The sequence below is a fragment of the Rhinopithecus bieti genome, unplaced genomic scaffold, assembly GCF_001698545.2.
Source record: "Rhinopithecus bieti isolate Rb0 unplaced genomic scaffold, ASM169854v2 scaffold_7649, whole genome shotgun sequence".
Taxonomy (NCBI): domain Eukaryota; kingdom Metazoa; phylum Chordata; class Mammalia; order Primates; family Cercopithecidae; genus Rhinopithecus; species Rhinopithecus bieti.
Window position 1 is genome coordinate 380,156 of NW_016805495.1, and position 21,853 is coordinate 402,008.

The following is a 21,853-nucleotide window of genomic DNA, read 5'->3' on the forward strand; positions in this document are numbered from 1 at the left end:
CCGCCTGCCTCAGCCTCCCAAAGTGCTGGGATTACAGGCGTGAGCCACCTTGCCCAGCCAGAAAAATGATTTTTACTCTGAGCTTTTGGTATACTTTAGTGTTTTAAGCGCTGGTATAAATTTAAGATTGGGGGCCAGGCATGGTGGCTCACGCCTGTAATCCCAGCACTTTGGGAGGCCGAGGCGGGTGGATCACGAGGTCAGGAGATTGAGACCATCCTGGCTAACATGGTGAAACACCGTCTCTACTAAAAAGTACAAAAAAAATAGCTGGGCATGGTGACGGGCACCTGTAGTCCCAGCTACTCGGGAGGCTGAGGCAGGAGAATGGCTTTAACCCGGGAGGCTGAGCTTGTGGTGAGCCGAGATCGTGCCACTGCACTCCAGCCTGGGTGACAGAGCGAGACTCCGTCTCAAAAAAAAAATTAAGATTGGGTATCTACAGAAAAAACATCTTAGAAGGGTCCTTCTTTCTAATTATTACCTTTTTGTTTTTTTGAGGTGGACTCTTGCTGTGTCACCTCAGCCTCCCAAGTAGCTGGGATTTCAGGCACGTACCATCATGCCTGGCTAATTTTTGTATTTTTAGTAGAGACGGGGTTTCACCATGTTGACTGGGCTGGTCTCAAACTTCTGACCTCAGGTGATCCACCTTCCTCAGCCTCCCAAGGTGCTGGGATTACAGGCATGAGCCACCACGCCCCGCGAGAAATCTGTTTTGAAAGTACTAATTAGTGGCCGGGTGCAGTGGCTCATGCCTGTAATCCCAACACTTTGGGAGGCCAAGGTGGGAGGATCACTTGAGGTCAGGAGTTCACGACCAGCCTGGTCAACATGGGAAAAAACCCATCTCTACTAAAAATACAAAAAATTAGCCAGGCAGGATTGCGTGGGCCTGTAGTTCTGGCTACTTGGGAGGCTGAGCCAGGAGAATTGCTTGAACCTGAGTGGCGGAGGTTGCAGTGAACCAAGATTGTGCCATTGCACTCCAGCCTGGGCGACAAGAGCAAAACTCCGTCTCCAAAAAAAGAAAACAAAAAATATATTTCTCTGAGGAAAATTCCCCAATTCACAGCTTTTTTGGGCAGTATTTACCAGTAAGTCTGAATAAAGCGACATTCTTTTTTTTTTTTTTAAATTTATTTTTTTTTAGACGGACCCTCACTCTGTGGCCCAGGCCAGAGTGCAGGGGCGCAATCTTGGCTCGTTACAACCTCTGCCTCCCGGGTTCAGGCGATTCTCCTGCCTCAGTCTCCCAGGTAGTTGGGATTACAGGCACGAACCACCACGCCCGGGTAATTTTTGTAGTTTTAGTATTTTGGCCAAGTTGGTCTCGAACTCTGGACCTCAAATGATCTGCTTGCCTCAGCTCCCCAACGTGCTGCAATTACAGGCGTGAGTCACTGTGCCTGGCCCCTTTTTTTCTTTTTTTTGAGACAGGGTCTCACTCTGTCTCCCACACTGGAGTGCAGTGGTGCAATCACATCTCACTGAAGTCTCGACCTTTTGACCTCAAGCAGTCCTCCCCCCTCAGCCTCCCAAGTTGCTGGGACCACAGATGTGTGTCACACCTTGCTAAGAGACAGGGTTTTACTATGTTACCCAGGCAGTCTCAAACTCCTGAGCTCAGGCCATCCACCCTCCCCAGCCTCCCAAAGTGCCGGGGTTACAGGTGTGAGCCACTGAGCCTGGTTTTGGGGAGGTGCTTTCTAACAAATCCCTAAGCGCATGTTTCTTTCAATTCCCTTGACCAGGCTCCTTTTGCTCTAATACTTGGCTGAATAAATTAATTATTCATTAACAATTCAGCAAGATATTTAAGCCTAAGAAATCTTTAGTTCCTTTGGGACATTTTCTTTGATGTTTTTCTCACATTATTTGCTCTGTTAATGTGTAAACTTATGAATAAATCTTATTTATTGCAAACATGATTCTAGTTGCTACTAATCATTAAGGAAGTAGGAGTTAATAATATTGTTCATAGACCTACTACCAGAAAAATCCAAATGAACCTCTGTTTCAGCTGATCAGCAACAGATTACTGTCAGCTAGTCTTTCTCTTGTTTTTCCTTATATTCACTCTTCTCTGTGGCCCAATAATTAGTTGTCTTTTGCTTATTTGTAAGACAGAGACAACCTGCTGATGAGCGTTCAGTTCTCAGAATGTTATTTTAAATCAGCTTTGAACTAATTTGACTATGCCAAGTTTTTTTTTTTTTTTTTTTTTTTTTTTTTTTTTTTTTGAGGCGGAGTCTCGCTCTGTCGCCCGGACTGAAGTGCAGTGGCCAGATTTCAGCTCACTGCAGGCTCCGCCTCCCGGGTTTACGCCATTCTCCTGCCTCAGCCTCCCGAGTAGCTGGGACTACAGGCGCCCGCCACCTCGCCCGGCTAGTTTTGTATTTTAGTAGAGACGGGGTTTCACCGTGTTAGCCAGGATGGTCTCAATCTCCTGACCTCGTGATCCGCCCGTCTCGGCCTCCCAAAGTGCTGGGATTACAGGCTTGAGCCACCGCGCCCGGCCGACTATGCCAAGTTTTAAAAATAATTTTTTTCTAACCGATTTAATTAGTCACTACAACAGATGTAGTTGTCACATCTGTTAGAAACATATTAGTATGATGCATTCGTCTTTTATGGGCTTTTTAAAAGCACTGTACAAATTTGTAGTTAATAACTCTCCAGTATTGCCACTCTAATCTTATTGAGAAGTGAAGAATGGTGTGGGTGTGGATGTGTGGGTGTGAGGAGAGCTTGTTCCTGTAATGTGAAATCAACAGAAGGTATAGCACTTTATCTCTTACTTCACCTTGGGTAAACCATCTCTTATCTTAACTCTCACAGCTCTAGGTTTTATTATATTATTCAGGTGATTATTTCAAACTGATGCTTCAGCCAGGCACCGTGGCTCACACCTATAATCCCAACACTTTGGGAGGCTAAAGCGGGTGGATCACCTGAGGTCGGGCGTTCAAGACCAGTCTGACATGGAGAAATCCTGTCTCTACTAAAAATACAAAATTAACCAGGCGTGGTGGCACATGCCTGTAATCCTTGCTACTCAGGAGGCTCAGGCAGGATAATTGCTTGAACCTGGAAGGCGGAGGTTGCAGTAAGCTGAGATCGCACCATTGCACTCCAGCCGGGGCAACAAGAGTGAAACTCCGTCTCAAAAAAAAAAAAACCTGACACTTCACATTTTAGAGTGGTCTATTTACTAGCTCAAAGTACGTACCTTGTGATCTAAGTAAAATAACTTCGTAGTATTTCTCCAAAGCCATGTTTTCTTCTATGAGTTTGTTAAAATGCTAACACAGAAAGCCATTTTACTGTTATACGATTTCTCAAAAAGATAAAACATAGCTAGTTAATATTCAATAATAGTTTTCTATTAATATTCTATTAATATTCAATAATAGTTTTCTAATAATAGCTGTCTGTTGCATTGGTTCTGTAGAATCAAGGTAACTATTTCTCGGGTTTTTTGTTTGTTTTGTTTCGTTTTTGAGACAGAATCTCACTCTGTCACCCAGGCTGGAGTGCAATGGTACAGTCTCGGCTCACGGCAACCTCCGCCTCCCAAGTTCAAGCTGTTCTTGTGCCTCAGCCTCCTGAGTAGCTGGAATTACAGACACCCGCCACCACACCTGGCTAATTTTGTATTTTTAGTAGAGATGGGGTTTCACCATGTTGGTCAGGCTGGTCTCGAACTCCTGACCTGAAATGATTCGCCCACCTCAGCCTCCCAAAATACTGGGATTACAGGAATGAGCCACTGGGCCTAGCCTCAAGGTAACTGTTTTCTATATATCAAATTTTCTTAAATGCTTATTATGACTTTTATCAATTTTTAGAACTGAGAATTCTGTGAAATCCTGCCAAACAAATTTAATTTTGTTCCATTCTAACTTCAGAGTTTTTGTACTGGTCATAGCTCCTTTATCTCCATCTTCATCCCTCCACCCCTACCCTTCATAGTGTAATGAAATAAAACTGACCACCAAAGGCTTCTGGTCTCTTAGACATGCTTAGTATAACCTTTAATATTTGCCCAAACACTTTGACTTCTGTAGATCTATTCAGATTTGAGAACACTCATTTGATCTGTGGAGTTCTTGCTGGTGAGTGCAGTGTAAAGGCAAAATTTTCTATTATCTAATAGTTAAAATTTTGCATCCAGCATGGATTTTGAAGCTGTTTGCTTTTACATTCACCTGTTCTGGGGATAATCTAATAACAGCACTATTTAGGAAATCATAAAAACAATGTTTGATGGATAATTATCATTGGCTAATTTCATTTGCTGTCCTTTGTGAGAAGCTGCGTTGTGGAATTATTTTCCTATCATAAGCAATTTTATCAACTCTAGTAAAGGCCCACATCTTCCGGAATAAGCCCCTTTATCCAGATTTTATACAAGCGTAATCTTTATATACCAGAGAATAGCAATAGGACTGTGAAAATGACTCTGAGTTTCATGGAGAAGCTAGTGAGCACTCTAAGGATATATTTCTAGCTAGAAACTAATAGCATACAACCTTAAAAAAAAAAAAAAAAANTGCAGTGAGCAGAGATCACACCAAAGCATTCCAGCCTGGGTGACAGAGTGAGACTCTGTCTTAAAAAAAAACCAAAACCAAAAAAAAAAAAAAAAAAAAAAAAAAAAAAAAAAACCTTAAAAAAAAAAAAAAAAAAAGGCAAGAGAGGGTACATCCAAGAGAGAAAAATTAGAATGAAGAGAAATGTATTGCATGACGAAGAATGTCACACTAGAGAGGAAAGATAGAATTTTAACATCGCCTTTTGCTAGCCCACCGTTACTCTGTTGTTAGTTTATCCCCATCTTGAGTGTTTGTGATTCTAATGTCCTTTTTTAAACTTCTGAGTGGCCGGAGTTTTCCACTGAAACTGTACAGAACTATTATTTATCAAGCTTTTGGGGGTGGGAACCAGAGGATGTTTCTCTTTTCGGTAATTTTTGTTCTTCTGTCTTCATTTGTTTCCTTTTTTGGCTGAAGAATGGGCTCCTACTGCTTGACTTGTCATCTTTATGTGCTGTTTACACATGGCTTTTGCAAAAGAAGCCATTACCATATCTGATTTATCTTTTATTGCAAGTGCCCATTTAAAAGCATTTGTTTTAACTTAAAAAAAATTGTTTTAATCATCAGGCTAATGTTCCTACTGATTATTATACAACCTAGGGAAATACTGATACAATGTTTCAAAATAGGAAATTACAAATAATTATATTAATGTATAAAGACATATGTTTTGCTCTTAAGAGATTTCCCCCTAGGCACTTAAAGCCATTCTTTGCTGAGACATAACATTGTCATGTTTTGTTAAAGAGAAGAATATAGAAACAAAGCACTCGCAATTAACTGATCTTATCAGGATTAAATTCTACATTTTTTAGTTTGCATGTTGCAGACCATCTGGGGGTATACTTAAATATATTGTTGATAATTTAAGTGACTGTAATATTTATTGTTTACTTTAGTTAAGAACCAGGAGCTGGACTCTTCTGCTGGGTATCTTCCTTCTGTGCTTAGCAAGATAACCTCGATTCCTGCTGGTTCTGTGGGCATTTGCACTGCAAAGCATTTCTTACTGGGTTTGCAAAGCAAGGGTAATGTGCTCTGTGGGTGTATGTGTGTCTGTGCACCCTCACCCCCTATTCCCACTGCCATCTCTGTTCACTTACTTTTACATTTCAAAACTTCTTTTTCTCAATCTATGTAAATCTTACTAAAAAGTTTAATGAATCCCTTTTCCCAGACATATAGAAACACTAATAAAAGTTTTATGTATTAAATTTTCCTCAGATATTTCAGCAAACCACAAAGTCCTTGCACAGATGATGGTGACTGATTACAGCATTGGTCATATCATTATTACAAGGCCAGCCTTAAGTCTCATTTTACTTAACAGAATGCAAAATAAAATGAAGATAATGTGAAAAACAATGGTATAGTTTAACGGATGTGGTGGATTGGGGGCTACATTGTGTAAAGTGACTGCAGAGGTATATGCTAAATCTCAGACTCTCTTTTTGAGGAAAATGTAGTAATTTCAAGGAGCAAATGTGTGGGTAATAGCAATATAGAAAGGTAAGCTTTAAGGCTAGAAACAGTAATAAATCTCTGACATTTTAAAATAGCTCGGCCGGGCACGGTGGCTCAAGCCTGTAATCCCAGCACTTAGGGAGGCCGAGACGGGCGGATCACGAGGTCAGGAGATCGAGACCATCCTGGCTAACACGGTGAAACCCCGTCTCTACTAAAAAAATACAAAAAAATTAGCCGGGCGAGGTGGCGGGCGCCTGTAGTCCCAGCTACTCGGGAGGCTGAGGCAGGAGAATGGCGTGAACCCGGGAGGCGGAGCTTGCAGTGAGCTGAGATCCGGCCACTGCACTCCAGCCTGGGCGGCAGAGCGAGACTCCGTCTCAAAATAAAATAAAATAAAATAAAATAAAATAAAATAGCTGTAAGTTGTGTGACTAATCAGAAATATTCTATTTTCTTTCTTAACAGACAGTATATATCCCAAAACTATTCATTATTCCTGAGGATCTTGGTTCAGGAATATTTATGAAATAGCCTCATGGTATACCCATTTTAATTCTCCTGTCACAATTTCTTTCTTCAAAGTTGTGATGGTCTCTAAAATATAATGAGGACCTGTTTGAGAACTTGCTAAAAAAAGCTGAAAGGAAGCCCAATTTTACTTAAATCCATAGGCTTTGCCCACTTCAGGAGTGCAAGAAACACCATATAGGGACTTCATGTCTTTATTGCTTTGGTTCATGTTACTTTGCAAAAAGTAATATTTTAAGAAATATAAATCATTCTGGATATGAATTGTGATGTGATAGTATCGATCTATAGTGTATACCGCTAACCTAAAGTTATTGTTTAGATCAGTTTTGGGGATACTTTGATTTTTTTTTTTTTTTTTGTAAATGGAGTCTCACTCTGTCACCAGGCTGGAGTGTAGTGGCGTGACCTCAGCTCACAGTAACCTCTGCCTCCTGGGTTCAAGCGATTCTCATGCCTCAGCTTCCTGAGTAGCTGGGATTATAGGCACGCACCACCATGCCTGGCTAATTTTTGTATTTTTAGTAAAGACGGGATTTCACCATGTTGGCCAGGCTGGTCTCGATCTCCTGACCTCATGATTCACCCGCCTCGGCCTCCCAAAGTGCTGGAATTACATGCATAAGCCACCGCGCCCAGCTGATTTTTAATATTTTATATTCCCTATTGCCATCATGACTTTGGCAAGAGAGTGATAATTTCCTTTGAGTATCTTCACTGTTTCAGAGGTAGATACCTAAGAAGAAAGTTTACTAAGGAATTAAATCACAGATAACCACTTTTTTTCTTAGGATGGAGTCTTGCTCTGTTGCCCAGACTGGAGTGCAGTGGCGTGATCTCAGCTTACTGCAACCTCCGCCTCCCGGGTTCAAGCAATTCTCCTACCTCAGCCTTGTGAGTAGCTAGAATTACAGGCAACTGCCACCATGCCCAGCTAATTTTTTTGTATTTTTAGTGGAAACGGGATTTCACCATGTTGACCAGGCTGGTTTCAAACTCCTGACTTCAAATGATCCACCTGCCTCAGCCTCCCAAATTGCTAGGATTACGGGCATGAGCCTCTAAATCAGAAAACATTAAAATACAATGAAACTACAACTTAAATGTGAAGTATTTCTTTTCCACTGGATATACAGATATATTAAATTTATCATCGACTTTGACTTTTTTTTAACCCCAAGTTTATAACCTCCACCTGCCAGACTCAAGTGATCCTCCCACCTCAGCCTCCTTAGTGGCTGGGAATATAGGCACATGCCACCACACCTGGCTAATTTTTTGTGTTTTTGGTAGAGATGGGGTCTTGCCACATTATCGAGGCTGGTCTCGAACTTCTGGACTCAAACGATCTGCCCGCCTCACCCTCCCAAAGTGCTGGGATTAAAGGCGTGAACCACCTCACCCAGCTGACTTTGACTTTCAAAACCAACTAACTAAATGACCAAGGTTTGATATGATATTCCCCTTATAAAAGAGAACTTTTATACTACGTACCAGTTACTAGCTTATAATTCTTTCCTCTAACTACTTTTTTCTTTTAGAAACCTATTAAGGCTTATTTTTTACTGTTTTTAAAAGGCTTGGAAGATATTAAGGATTTTTTAGCACTTTCTGCATAAATTGTTTACTAGACTCTTCAGGTTTTAAAGATCATTTCACTACTGAAACCAGATACAAATGCTTGCATAAGAAAATAATCACTTTATTACAAAATTAATACATACTTATTTTAGAAAGGCTAGGAAACACAGAAAATCACAAACAAAAGATCGTTTGCAATCCCATGATTATTAATATTTTTGTACATCTTAAAATGTTTTTCTTGTTTTTTTGAGATGGAGTCTCACTCTGTCACCAGGCTAGAGTGCAGTGGCGTAATCTCGGCTCATGGCAACCTCTGTCTCCCAGGTTTAAGTGATTCTCCTGCCTCAGCCTCCCAAGTAGCTGGGACTATAGGCACATGCCATCACACCCAACTAATTTTTGTATTTTTAGTAGAGACAAGGTTTCACCATGTTGGCCAGGATGGTCTCAATCTCTTGACCTCATGATCCACCTGCCTCAGCCTCCCAAAGTGCTGGGATTACAGGCGTGAACCACCGTGCCTGGCCACCTTAAGATCTTTTTCGTGTATATATGTATACATTGGAAAATATAATTTTTAAATGGCTAAGAAAGCATAACTGATCAAGAGGAGGGTTTAGTCTTTGAATTATATAGAAGGATAAAGTGAGATAATAGCAGTGTGTTTTCTTACTTTTAATAGAGAAAGGAGTTGTTTTTCTATTGCCACTCAAAGGTAAAATTGGTCTTCACTAAGTGGGGAACAAGTGACTAAATGTGTGGGGATAAAATTACTACACAGGTACTCTTACATGGCTCTTATGTAGCAAAATTTTAGAAAAATTTTCAGAATATATTTTCACTTTGATCTCTTAAAGGATAAGACAGTCTTGTAAGCATAACTGTGGTTCTTTTTTTTTTTCTTTCTTTGAGACAGAGTCTCACTGTCACCCAGGCTGGCGTGCAGTGGCACAATCTCAGTTCACTGCAAGTTCCGCCTCCCGGGTTCACGCCATTCTCCTGCCTCAGCCTCCCGAGTAGCTGGGACTACAGGCGCCCACCACCATGCTCAGCTAATTTTTTGGATTTATAGTAGAGACAGGGTTTCACCGTGTTAGCCAGGATGGTCTCCATCTCCTGACCTCGTGATCCGCCAGCCTCGGCCTCCCAAAGTGCTGGGATTACAGGTTGAGCTGCCATGCCCAGCCAACCGTGGTTCTTTTGATAGTCTCTTCAAATATGTAAATCCTTACTTCAAAATAACCTGAAAAGAAAAGACTCTGGATTGCATTTAATGGAGCAACAGCAAAATACCTATAAAACACCCATATCTTGCTTTTTTTTTTGAGCTGGAGTTTTGCTCTTGTTGCCCAGGCTGGAGTGCAGTGGCACAATCTCGGCTCACTGCAACCTCCACCTCCTGGGTTCAAGCGATTCTCCTGCCTCAGCCTCCCGAGTAGCTGGGATTACAGGCACGTGGCACCACGCCTGGCTAATTTTGTATTTTTAGTAAAGACGGGGTTTCTCCATGTTGGTCAGGCTGGTCTCGAACTCCCCACCTCAGGTGATCACCCACCTTGGTCTCCCAAAGTGCTGGGATTGTAGGCATGAGCCACCGTGCCCAGCCCATATCCTGCTTTTAATAATCTGGAATTCATAGGTCAAAAAAGGGGTAATTTATAACTCATAAAGGCACATGTATAATCAGGGTCTGATGATTCTGAGACATAATCCCTTTGCATAAATAGTTTTTGAGAGAAAGCCTTTAGGAAAAAAAATCTTGTTTTCTTCCCCAAAACAAAGAAAATACTGAATTATCATACTTAGCAGGAGCAATTGACTTTTTAAATGAAATTGAGAATCTTCAAATAATGTTTCTGTTCAATTAAATATTTGTCTAGTATTCTTTTTTTCATATTATTAAAATCAACTAGATATCATTGTAGTACTTTATATATATAGGCAGCCAGTCTTTCTATCATAGCATCTTTTTTCCTTTTTCTTTTTCTTTGAGATGGAGCCTCCCTCCTGTCGCACAAGCTGGAGTGCAGTGGCACAATTTCAGCTCACTGCAACCTCCACCTCCTGGGTTCAAGCGATTCTCCTTCCTCAGTCTCTCGAATAGCTGGGATTACAGGTGTGCACCACTACGCCTGGCTGATTTTTATATTTTTAGTAGAGACGGGGCTTCGCCTCGTTGTCTAGGCTGGTCCTGAACTCCTGACCTCAGGTGACCCACCCCCCTTGGCCTCCCAAAGTGCTAGGATTACAGGTGTGAGCCACCACACCCGGCCAGCATCTTTTTTCTTACAGATTCCCCATCAGTTCAGGTAAGCAACATCTAGATTAACACCTTTGAATCACATTAAGTCTCAACTTTGCCTTTTTGTCACTGAGGATGGTTCAGACACAGCCATATATTATCTTCTACTTGAGAAGATCCCTTTCAAGTTTTTAGGCTAATTTGGTATGTGCAGTTGCAGTCTTATATAATCCAGTGGCCCTTGATGATGGTCACAGCCAAAGGCAACAACACTGTCAGAATTCTTTACTGATATTAAATGCCAAATTCTGGGTGTCTTGTGACGTGGAGACTTTGTATCTTCTTCTGACCAGTCTTGTCTTCTGGCTTTTCAGCCTTCTTATATGTAAAAATGTAGTGTCAGCCACTAAGAACAGACTGTTAAGAGGAGTTTGGACGCTGTTTGTACTTCTCAAAGTTAGAGTCAGGTTTGCTATGTGTTATTTTGAGCATAATAGGACATGTCCTGAAGCTGGGCACACTGGCATGTGCCTGTAGTCCTAGCTAATTGGGAGCCTGAGGTGGGAAGATCCCTTGGGCCCAGGGATTTGAATCCTGCCTGAACAACATAGCAAGAGCCTATTTCTAAAAAATAAATACATACATAAGTAAAATAAATAGGACATGTGCTTTGGTCCTACTTGAAATACCTTCTGGTGTCATGGGAAGAAGATGGGCTCTAGAACCAGAGAGAGATCTGAGTTTAAACAGTAGCTGCCCATCTGTTCATCCATAAAATAGAAATAATGACTACTTCATAATTATTGTGTCAATAATTCAATGAAAAAACATGCTGAAGTGATTAGCACAGCACCTGGCACATGGTAAACATACGAAAATATTAGGTTTCTCTTATTTTACTGATGGAGGAGATAAAATGCTGGACTAGACTCTGAGTCTGGTCAAATGAGCCACTGTTTATTTCTTCCTAAGCGTGCTTTTCTAAACATTTTAGTTACTGAATAGCACAGAGCAAAGAAGAAGTTCTCAAGTGACCTGGATTTACCTAACATACCTTCAACATGTTTTACTGAGCATCTATTACATACCAAAAATTGTACAAGCAAGAGAGCTAAGTAAGACAATAACAAGTTCTCATCCCCCAAGGATTTTGTAGTCTAATGGAAAAGACAGATGAATATGCCAATGATGATAGGGTACAATGGGAACAAAAGAGGACTGTTATCTAAACATATTTTAAGCAGCCAAGGAAAATCTAGAAGAAATGACAATTGAGCTAAGTGTGGACTTCCAGGCAGAAGGAATAACATTTACAAAGGCACAGAGGTAAGAGAAAGATGCTCTGTCCTAGGAACTAAAAATAGTTGAAGTAATGGGGAGAAGGATATATGTGGAGGTGTAGCTGGATGAAGCTGGAGAGAGAGGTAAGGGTCAGATTTTAAAGTATTTTCTGTCTTACTAAAACCCAATGAAGGGTTTTAAACTAGAAAATTGAATTTTCAATGTTTAGTTTTAGAAATAAGCACTTCAGCAGCATGATGACACATTCAAGGAAGGTTTGAGATAAGAAGAAAGGAAAGAAGAAAAACTATTGATGGCATTTGTGGTAATCTGGATGAGGCATTCTAAGAGCTTTAACAAGCCGGGCACAGTGGCTCACACCTGTAATCTCAACACTTTGGGAGGCCGTGGTGGGCAGATTACTTGAGGTCAGGAGTTCAAGACCAGCCTGGCCAACATGATGAAACCGTGTCTTGACTAAAAATACAAAAATTAGCTGGGCATGGTGGCATGCATCAGTAACCCCAGCTACTTGGAGGTTGAGGCAGGAGAATCACTTGAACCCGGAAGATGGAGGTTTCAGTGAGCTGAGATTGCACCACTTTACTCCAGCTTGGGCGAAGAGCTTGAACAAAGGTAGTAAATGTGGGAATTGATGAGGGAAACATTAAAGCAAATAGATAAAGGAGATACTAAAATGGAATAAAAATGCCTTGGTGACATAATCTCTGGGGGTTAGCGGATAAATATAAGGAAGGAGTTGAAGATGATTCTCAGAATTCTGGCATGCATGACTGAATGGATGGATATACCTTCTACCAATATGATAGAAATGATGGAGGGGCCAGATGCGGTGGCTCACTTCTGTAATCCCAGCACTTTGGGAGGCTGAAGCAGGCGGATCACCTGAAGTCAAGACCAGCCTGACCAACATGGAGAAACCCTGTCTCTACTAAAAATACAAAATTAGCCAGGTGCGGTGGCGAATGCCTGTAATCCCAGCTACTTGGGAGGCTCAGGCAGGAGAATCGCTTGAACCTGGGAGGCAGGGGTTGCAGTGAGCCGACATCGCACCATTACACTCCAGCCTGGGCAACAAGAGCGAAACCCTGTCTCAAAGAAAAGGAAAAAAAAAAAAAGAAGAAATGATGGAGGAAGTTGGGGAGGGAAGCCTAGACAGCAGCAGAGATGAGTTTAGTTTGCAACATGTTGCTGTCTGCACCCCTGGGAGGATGCTCAACAAATAGTTGTCTCTGTTGTCCTAGAGATCTGGATAACAGTGTCAACTGGAAAAGCTGATTTGACCATATGTGAGAGTGCTATAAATGGTAATCCAACCTAACTGCTATGTTCTTCTTTTATTTCTGAAGACTAGTACATATTAGGTACTCAGTAAATATTTGTTGGGTTGAAATTACTGTGTCTAGGGCTTTTATCATTGTTCTCTTCTATACATGCTTTGGAAAACAATAGATTGATCTGTCTAATTTAACTCAGCAGTAGGCAAGTTTGGGTCAGGTGGTGCTGACCTAAGTAATGTTTAGTTCACAAATAGCTTCTTGATGACAGACTACCACTTACCACTTGAACAAACTGGCACAAAATTGACTCTTACTTGATTATCTTAGGTATTTTTCTGATTATTAATCAGCCTTCTCAGTTGTGACAAATTATTTAAAGAAGCCCAAAGTTCCTCTCCATGTGAATGGGTTTAGATAGCTATTCACAATGCTAGGACTAGCATGTAGCAATTTCAGAAAGCCTATTTGTTTTACCAGCCGATCTATTTTTGAACAGCTCTGTAGCCACTTGCCTGACTCAAAAGAAACAGTGAGATAAGTGCCCTGGAAAGTAGCATAGCATCTTAACAATATGACAGATTCATTCTAGTGTCCCCCAGGCCCTAGCACATTATAGGTGCTCTGCTCATTGGTTGGTTGAATTAAATGAGGAAGTATACAATATGGTTTCATATACAGTATGTTATTGTATTTGATCCTCAGAACCCTGTAAGTCAAACCAAGTATTATTTTCATGTTAAATATGAAGAAATTCATATATTCTTGTCAAGAATAATTGCTGTATCTCAGATACATTTGCAGACAGAGACAGCCCTGTTGTCAGTCTTTCAGTTCCATCTTTCATATCCTAAGTCATATTTGTTATCAGCCAATGAAAGATCTACCTAATATGAATTCAGCTGGTGCCAGTTTGAGATGCTTTTGAGTTGCATGTTTCAAGATGGCTTAGGAGTGAAGCTGGTCTGAAGTTCCTGTGTGTAGTGTGTCTTTCCTTGCCTCTATAGAGCCCTGGTTAATATTAATCAAAATGGAGGCTGGTTTACAAGTTAAGGAGCAGCAGTGATTTTCCTAATATAATACATGTAACATTGCTTTGAGTACTACAATGTGTAAGCTGGTTCAGACTGTATTGTTTATTCATAGGAACACCTTCTTACCTTCTTTTTTTTTTTTTTGAGATGGAGTTTCGCTCTTGTTGCCCAGGATGGAATGCAATGGTGCGATCTTGGCTCACCACAACCTCTGCCTCCCAGGTTCAAGCAGTTCTCCTGCCTCAGCCTCCTGAGTAGCTGGGATTACAGGCATGTGCCACCATGCCTGGCTAATTTTGTATTTTTAGTAGAGATGGGGTTTCTCCATGTTGGACAGGCTCGAACTCCCAACCTCAGGTGATCCACCCACCTTGGTCTCCCAAAGTGCTGGGATTACAGGCGTGAGCCACTGTGCCCGGCCAGGAACACCTTCTTAAGAGTTCCTTTCTTTATTGTTTCTCTGTGGTTTATAATGTGGTCGAAGGCTCTTACCAATATTTCATGCCTAAGTGGTTTATGTACAGCTCTCTGGTGAGCACATGCAGATGTCACTTGCCATGACATTTGGCTTTGGTTAGGTTATTTCTTTTTCTTCTTTTGACTTTTATTTTAGGTACATGTGCAGGTTTGTTATGTAGGTAAATTCGTGTCATGGGGGTTTGTTTTACAGATTATTTTGTCACCCAAGTACTAAGCCTAGTACCCAATAGTTATTTTTTCTGATCCTCTCCTTCCTCCCACCCTGCACCCCAAGTAGGCTCTGGTGTCTGTTGTTCCCCTTGTATCCATGTGTTCTCATCATTTAGGTCCCACTTATAAATGAGAACATGCAGTGTTTGCTTTTATTGTTCCTGTGTTAGTTTGCTAAGGATAATGGCCTCCAGCTCCATCCATGTTCCTGCAAAGGACATGAGCTCGTTCTTTTTTATGGCTGCATAGTATTCCATGGTGTGTGTGTGTGTGTGTGTGTGTGTGTGTGTATGTGTATGTGTGTGTGTATATATATATCACATTTTCTTTATCTAATTTGCCATTGATGGGAATTTAGGCTGATTTTATATATTTGTCATTGTGAATTGTGCTACAATAAACATACACATGCATGTGTCTTTTTTTTTTTTTTTTTTTGAGACATAGTCTCGCTCTGTCGCCCAGGCTGGAGTGCAGTGGCCGGATCTCGGCTCACTGCAAGCTCCGCCTCCCGGGTTCACGCCATTGTCCTGCCTCAGCCTCCCGAGTGGCTGGGACTACAGGCGCCCGCCACCTCGCCCGGCTAGTTTTTTGTATTTTTTAGTAGAGACGGGGTTTCACCGTGTTAGCCAGGATGGTCTCGATCTCCTGACCTCGTGATCCACCCGTCTCGGCCTCCCAAAGTGCTGGGATTACAGGCTTGAGCCACCGCGCCCGGCCTGCATGTGTCTTAATGGTAAAATGATTTATATTCCTTTGGGTATACACTTTATAATGTGATTGCTGGGTCAAATGTTAGTTCTGTTTTAGCTCCTTGAGAAATCACCACACTACTTTACACAGTGGTTGAACTAATTTACACTCCCACCAACAGTGTATAAGCATTCCCTTTTCTCTGCAACCTCACCAGCGTCTGTTATTTTTTGACTTTTTAATAATAGCCATTCTAACTGGTGGGAGGGACATAGTGTCTCACTGTGGTTTTGGTTTGCATTTTACTAATGATCAGTGATACTGAACCTTTTTTCTTATGCTTGTTGGCCACATGTATATCTTCTTTTGAAATGTGTCTGTTCATGTCCTTTTGCCCATTTTTTAATGGGGTTGTTGTTTTCTTGTAAATTTGTTTAAGTTTCTTATAGATGCTGGATATTAGACTTTTGTCAGATGCTTAATTTGCAAATATTTTCTCCAATTCTGTAGGTTATTTGTTTACTCTATTGATAGTTTCTTACACTGTGCAGAAGCTCTTAAGTTTAATTAGATCCCATTTGTCAGTTTTTGCTTTTGTTGTGATTGCTTTTGGCATCTTCATCATAAAATCTTTGCCAGTTCTTGGCTGGGCGCGGTGGCTCATGCTTGTAATCCCAGCACTTTGGGAGGCCAAGGTGAGCAGGTCACGAGGTCAGGAGATCAAGACCAGCCTGGCTAACATGGCGAAACCCCGTCTCTGCTAAAAATACAAAAATTAGCCAGACGTGGTGACACACGTCTATAGTCCCAGCTACTTTGGAGGCTGACGCAGGAAAATGGCTTGAACTCAGGAGACAGAGCTTGCAGTGAGCCAGGATCACGCCACTACACTCCAACCTGGGTGACAGAGCGAGATTGTGTCTCAAAAAATAAAAAAAGAATTACCAGTTCCTGTGTTCGGAATGCTATTGCCTAGGTTGTCTTCCAGGGTTTTTATTAGTTTTGGGTTTTACATTTCAGTCTTTAATCCATCTTGAGTTGACTTTTGTATATGGTATAAGGAAGGAATCCAGCTTCAATCTTGTGTATATGGCTAGCCAGTTATCCCAGCACCATTTATTGAATAGAGAATCCTTCCTTTCCTCAATGCTTGTTTTTGTGAGCTTTGCCGAGGATCAGATAGTTGTAGATGTGTGGCCTTATTTCTAGGTTCTCTATTCTGTTTCATATGTCCGTTTTCATACCAGTACACCATGCTAGTGTTTGTTTTGTTGTTGTTGTTGTCGTTGTCATTTTCTTTTCTTTTCTTTTTTTTGCGGCGGAGTCTCACTCTATCACCCCGGCTGGAGTGCAGTGGCTTGATCCCAGCTCACTGCAACCTCCACCTTCCGAGTTTAAGCAATTCTCCTGCTTCAGCCTCCCAGGTAGCTGGGACTACAGGCACACGCCACCATGCCCAGCTCATTTTTGTATTTTTGTAGAGACAGGATTTTGCCACATTGGCCAGGGTGGTCTCGAACTCCTGACCTCAGGTGATCTGCCCACCTCAGCCTCCCAAAGTGGTGGGATTACAGGCATAAACGGGGTTTTGCATTGTTGGCCAGGCTGGTCTCAAACTCCTGACCTCAAGTGATCTGCCCGCCTCAGCCTCCCAGAGTGCTGGGATTACAGACATGAACCACCATGCCCAACTCACCATGCTGTTTTGGTTACTATAGCCCTGTGGTATTGTAGAGATCTTTCACCTTCCTGGTTGGTTGGCATTCCTAGGTATTTTATTCTTTTTGTGGCAAGGTTATTTATTTTTCAAATGACTCATTCATTTCCTACTAGTGTGAATTCCTTCTTCTTCCACCTAGAGCACCTTTCTTTTAACTTTAGGAATAGGTCCATCTACTGGGATGGTATCGTCTCATCCACATGCTCTTCCAGGTACAGTGCTCCCGCAGTATCTGTGGGACCTTGGTTCCAGGACCTCCCCTGGATACCAAAATCCACAAATGCTCAAGTCTTGGATTTAAAATGATATGGTATTTATATATAACCTATGCATATTCTCCTGAATACTTTAAATCGTCTCTAGATTACTCATAATACCTAATACAATATAAATGCTATGTAAATAGTTGTTATACTGTATTCTTTAAGGAACAATGACAAGAAAAAAGTCTGCACATATTCAGCATAGATGCAGTTTTTTTTTCCAAATACTTTTGATCCATGGTTGGTTGAATCTATGGATGCAGAACCCACAGATACAGAGCGCTGACACTACTTGCTTTAGAACTGTTTTTCCTGTGGAGTGAGGTATTCGGCCCAGGAGGGAACTCTGTGTTTCCAGGATTTATTTCTCTTGGAGGTTGGAAGTGTTGTGTCTTTTATCTGTGAAGAAATACATATCAGCTGCTGGGTCATTTTAATTGTTTACAAAGAAACATTTCACCATTTTTGATATCATGTTTGATGTCATGACAATGATTGAAGTAAGCCTGTGCTAGATGTACTCAACTTCTGGCTCCCTGACAACTAGTCTAGATTTTGGCTTCTCCATGCAGGGCTAGTGTGAGAATACATACGGTTTGGAAATATGAAACATTTTTCAACCTGATTAGGTTCCTTACGAATATATTTTGCCTGTAATCCCAGCACTGTGGGAGGCCATGGTGGGAGGATTATGGGAGGCCAGGAGTTTGAGATCAGCCTGAACTACATAGTGAGACCCTGTTTCTACAAAAAATGTAAAACCTAGCCAAGTTTTGGTGGAGCATGCCTATAGTTCTAACTATTCTGAAGGCTGAGGCAGGAGGATCCCTTAAATCCAGGAATTCAAGGCTGCAGTGAGCTATGGTTATACCACTGTACTGCAGCCTGGGTGACAGAGTGAGACCCTGTCTCAAAGAAAAAAAAAAATATATTTTGACTGACTCACAAATTGCATTGTGTCCTGTGCCTAGTAATAACTTAGACATTTAGGAATGACAAAGTAACTCCTTTAAGTATGTTACACAAGGAAGACCATAGGAATATAAATTGCTGGATAATTGTTTTTCAGATTAATAATGATATAGAAATAGGACCAAAATGAGGTTAGAACTGCTTAAGCTGCTGATAATGTGTAGTGAACAGCAGTTCTTCCTTTTGACCATGTTATCAGCTAAGATTCATAGTTTATATTAGTAGCAATATTTTTGAGGCTTCCAAAAATCACTGTTGATTCTCAGAGTTCATTCTCCCACTTATACCTAATCTTCTTGCTTTTGTATGTGTTCATTCATTTGTAGAGTATAAATGGCATTCGCACAGAGGAGGTGGCTGTCGTGACAAAGGGGCCATCTACTAACCCTGACTCTGAATGGGAGGGTCCCAAGCATTCGGTAGTTCCTAGTAAAAGCCAGATGACCACCCCGTCGGAGTCTCTGCAAAGCTTTGCCTTTGGCTCCCTCTCCATAAGCAGCAAGGAGACAGAAGAGAAGGAGGAGGGGGCAGCTGGCTATCTTGATATTAAGGAGATGCCAAGAGGCCCAACTGGGGAATGTATAGGAATGGAGGAACAGGCCGGTGCCTTAAAGTTCTCAGTAACACCAGCTTCCTGTCAGCTGCAACCTGGTGAAAAAAAGGCAGAGAGTAGTGAAGAACATGTTACACCAGGAGAGCCACTTGGAAAACAAAATGGATCATTTCTTGACTTTCATGTGGGTAACCAGTTCCCCACCCTCATTCGAAGTTTCCAGGTAGTAACTTATTCAATGATGCAGGTCTAATGACTATCTTTGGAAGAGGGCCAGAATCTGTCCTGTGTAGGAGATGGTGGTGGTGTGCTGAGGGTAGTGGCCTCCCTGCTGTTTTCAAAATCACAGAGTAAAATTAAAGTCTTTGATTGTGCCAAAGAAATTCATTCAAAGCAATTAACTCCATGGCTAGAAATGCTTTCTTCTCTGATAACTGAACAAAACTCCAGCTGTCGGTCTTTATGAAGCTGGTTAAGTGTGTTCATCTTTTCCTTGCTCAAGTGTGGGCCATGGAAAGAGGTGAATTGTGGCAACTTCTTTGGTGAGGAGGCTTCAGTGTTCTGAGACGATGCTTAAAAAATTCAAATACTCTTAATTAAAGGGGCAACTCATCTTCTTATGAGATTTCAGGCCCCAAATTATTTATGTACTGCAGCCACATTGTGCAGCCCACCACTCCCACTGACCCCACCCACAAGAGCTTCCAGGGTCATAGGCACTGATTTCCTATGCTAAGGTGGTTGGCCACTTAACCTTATCACAATCAAATGGTAATTTCAGGGTGATTTATACACCTGGGAAAGGTGAGCAGATGGACAAGAAGGCCTTTGATATTCCACTAATATTCATTCTTCTGAAATTCTGGGATTAATCACCAGGTGGTGGTAGAACTGATTGTTTTTTTCTTTCCAGTTTTCCAAATACTGCCTCTTCTCAGTAACTCCAAAGTGAATCTCTGACATTGATTTGAAAGAAGTTAATGAAGTCGAGGGTAATGCATTCCATTGCCACTGCTGTTTCATGTACCGTTTGTACTTAGTGGAGGAAATGTGGCTGGTTTTCTTAATTATAATGGTACAGACACAAGGACAAATCAAAGTGATTGCTGTTTGGCAAATCATTTTATATTCAGATTCTGAAGGTCAGTCTGAAGTGTTTTATATCACCAATCATAACTGTCTGATCTTACAGCTTTCCAATAAGCTTATGAAAGTTATTACAGTAATGCCGCTTTTTAATATCCCTCATGATTTGACACCTTGTCAGGATTACTTTGGAATACTGTCGAAGTCTTGGGCAAAAGTAAACACCTTTGGAGATTGAGCTAGCCCTTTACTTAATTAAAGCTAACACTTTGATCAGATCAGTGTCAGAAGATTACTTCTCCATTGCCTTCAGAAACACTCTAGTAACTCTTTCCTTACTGCTTCACAGCCTCCCCTGGTGAAGACACAAACTGTCACCATCTCAGATAATACCAATGCTGTGAAAAGTGAAATCCCAACCAAAGACGTCCCTATTGTCCACACTGAGACCAAGACCATCACTTACGAGGCTGCCCAGGTAGGACATGGTCTGATGCTTCAGAACCAAAAGCTGCAAACAAAATTAATAACCTTTCTTCACAGAGTTTCTGGTCATTTATCACCAAGAATACCAGGTTTTCTGGGGCAGTTCTTTTAGAAGAGATTACTGGTCTAAGAAGGTCCCAGACTACTTTATCTAAAGCAAAATATTGAGCAGGACACACTGGTGTGTGCCTGTAGTCCCAGCTACTCAGGAGGCTGATGTGGGAGGATCTCCTGAGCCCAGGAAACTCCATCTGAATTTTTTTTTTTTTTTTTTTTGAGACAGAGTCTCGCTCTGTGGCCCGGGCCGGAGTGCAGTGGCCGGATCTCAGCTCACTGCAAGCTCCGGCTCCCGGGCTCACGCCATTCTCCTGCCTCAGCCTCCCGAGTAGCTGGGACTACAGGCGCCCGCCACCTCGCCCGGCTAGTTTTTTGTATTTGTTTTTTTTAGTAGAGATGGGGTTTCACCATGTTAGCCAAGATGGTCTCGATCTCCTGACCTCGTGATCCACCCGCCTCGGCCTCCCAAAGTGCTGGGATTACAGGCTTGAGCCACTGCGCCCTGCCTGAATTTTTTTTTAAAGCAAAATTGTCTTAGATCTGATTGCTTATATCTACCCAATCCATTTGCATAAGGCAGTCTAGCGTAATGGTTGAGAACTTGGGATTTGGGTCCAAAAAGACCTGAGTTCAAGTCCTGGCTCCTCCACTTACTAATCTGGACAAGTAATTGAATATCTCTGAGCCTTGATCTCCCCTGCCCATGATGTTAATAATATCTACCTCATGGTGTTATGAGGACTTAAGTGTTTTTTTTTTGTTGTTGTTTGTTTGTTTTTTTTTTTGAGACAGAGTCTCACTCACTCTGTCGCCCAGGCTGGAGTGCAGTGGCACAATAATCTCAGCTCACTGCAACCTCTCCCTCCTGGGTTCAAGTGATTCTCCTGCCTCAGCCTCTACAGTCATGCGCACATGGCTAATTTTTGTATTTTTCATAGAGTTGGGGCTCACCATGTTGGCCAGGCTGGTCTCAAACTCCTGACCTCAAGTGATCTGCGCGTCTCGGCCTCCCAAAGTGCTGGTATTATAGTTCTTTTTAGAAGAGATTACTGGGGGCTGGGCACAGTGACTCACGCTTGTAATCCCAGCACTTTGGGAGGCCGAGGCGGGCGGATCACGAGGTCAGGAGTTCAAGACCAGCCTGGCCAACATGGTGAAACCCTGTCTCTACTAAAAATACAAAAATTAGCTGGGCATAGTAGCAGGCATCTGTAATCCCAGCTACTCAGGAGGATGAGGCAGGAGAATCGTTTGAACATGGGAGGTTGCAGTGAGCTGAGATTGCTCCACTGCACTCC

The 21,853-nt window shown here is 41.8% G+C and overlaps 1 protein-coding gene across 24 annotated transcripts in view; it reads left to right on the top strand.

The window, feature by feature from the left end:
* Window positions 1-21,853, top strand: part of EPB41 (erythrocyte membrane protein band 4.1) — a 238,408-nt gene that overhangs the window by 195,653 nt on the left and 20,902 nt on the right. For 13 of the 24 annotated variants that reach the window (XM_017872687.1, XM_017872677.1, XM_017872682.1 and 10 more), the window contains 2 exons: window positions 18,700-19,149; window positions 20,362-20,490. The exons of 2 other annotated variants lie outside the window; for them this stretch is intronic. In XM_017872687.1, the coding sequence (XP_017728176.1) occupies window positions 18,700-19,149; window positions 20,362-20,490 (579 nt within the window). The remainder of the gene's footprint in view (window positions 1-18,699; window positions 19,150-20,361; window positions 20,491-21,853) is intronic. 9 more of the 24 variants (XM_017872697.1, XM_017872688.1, XM_017872689.1 and 6 more) reach the window with 2 other exon arrangements.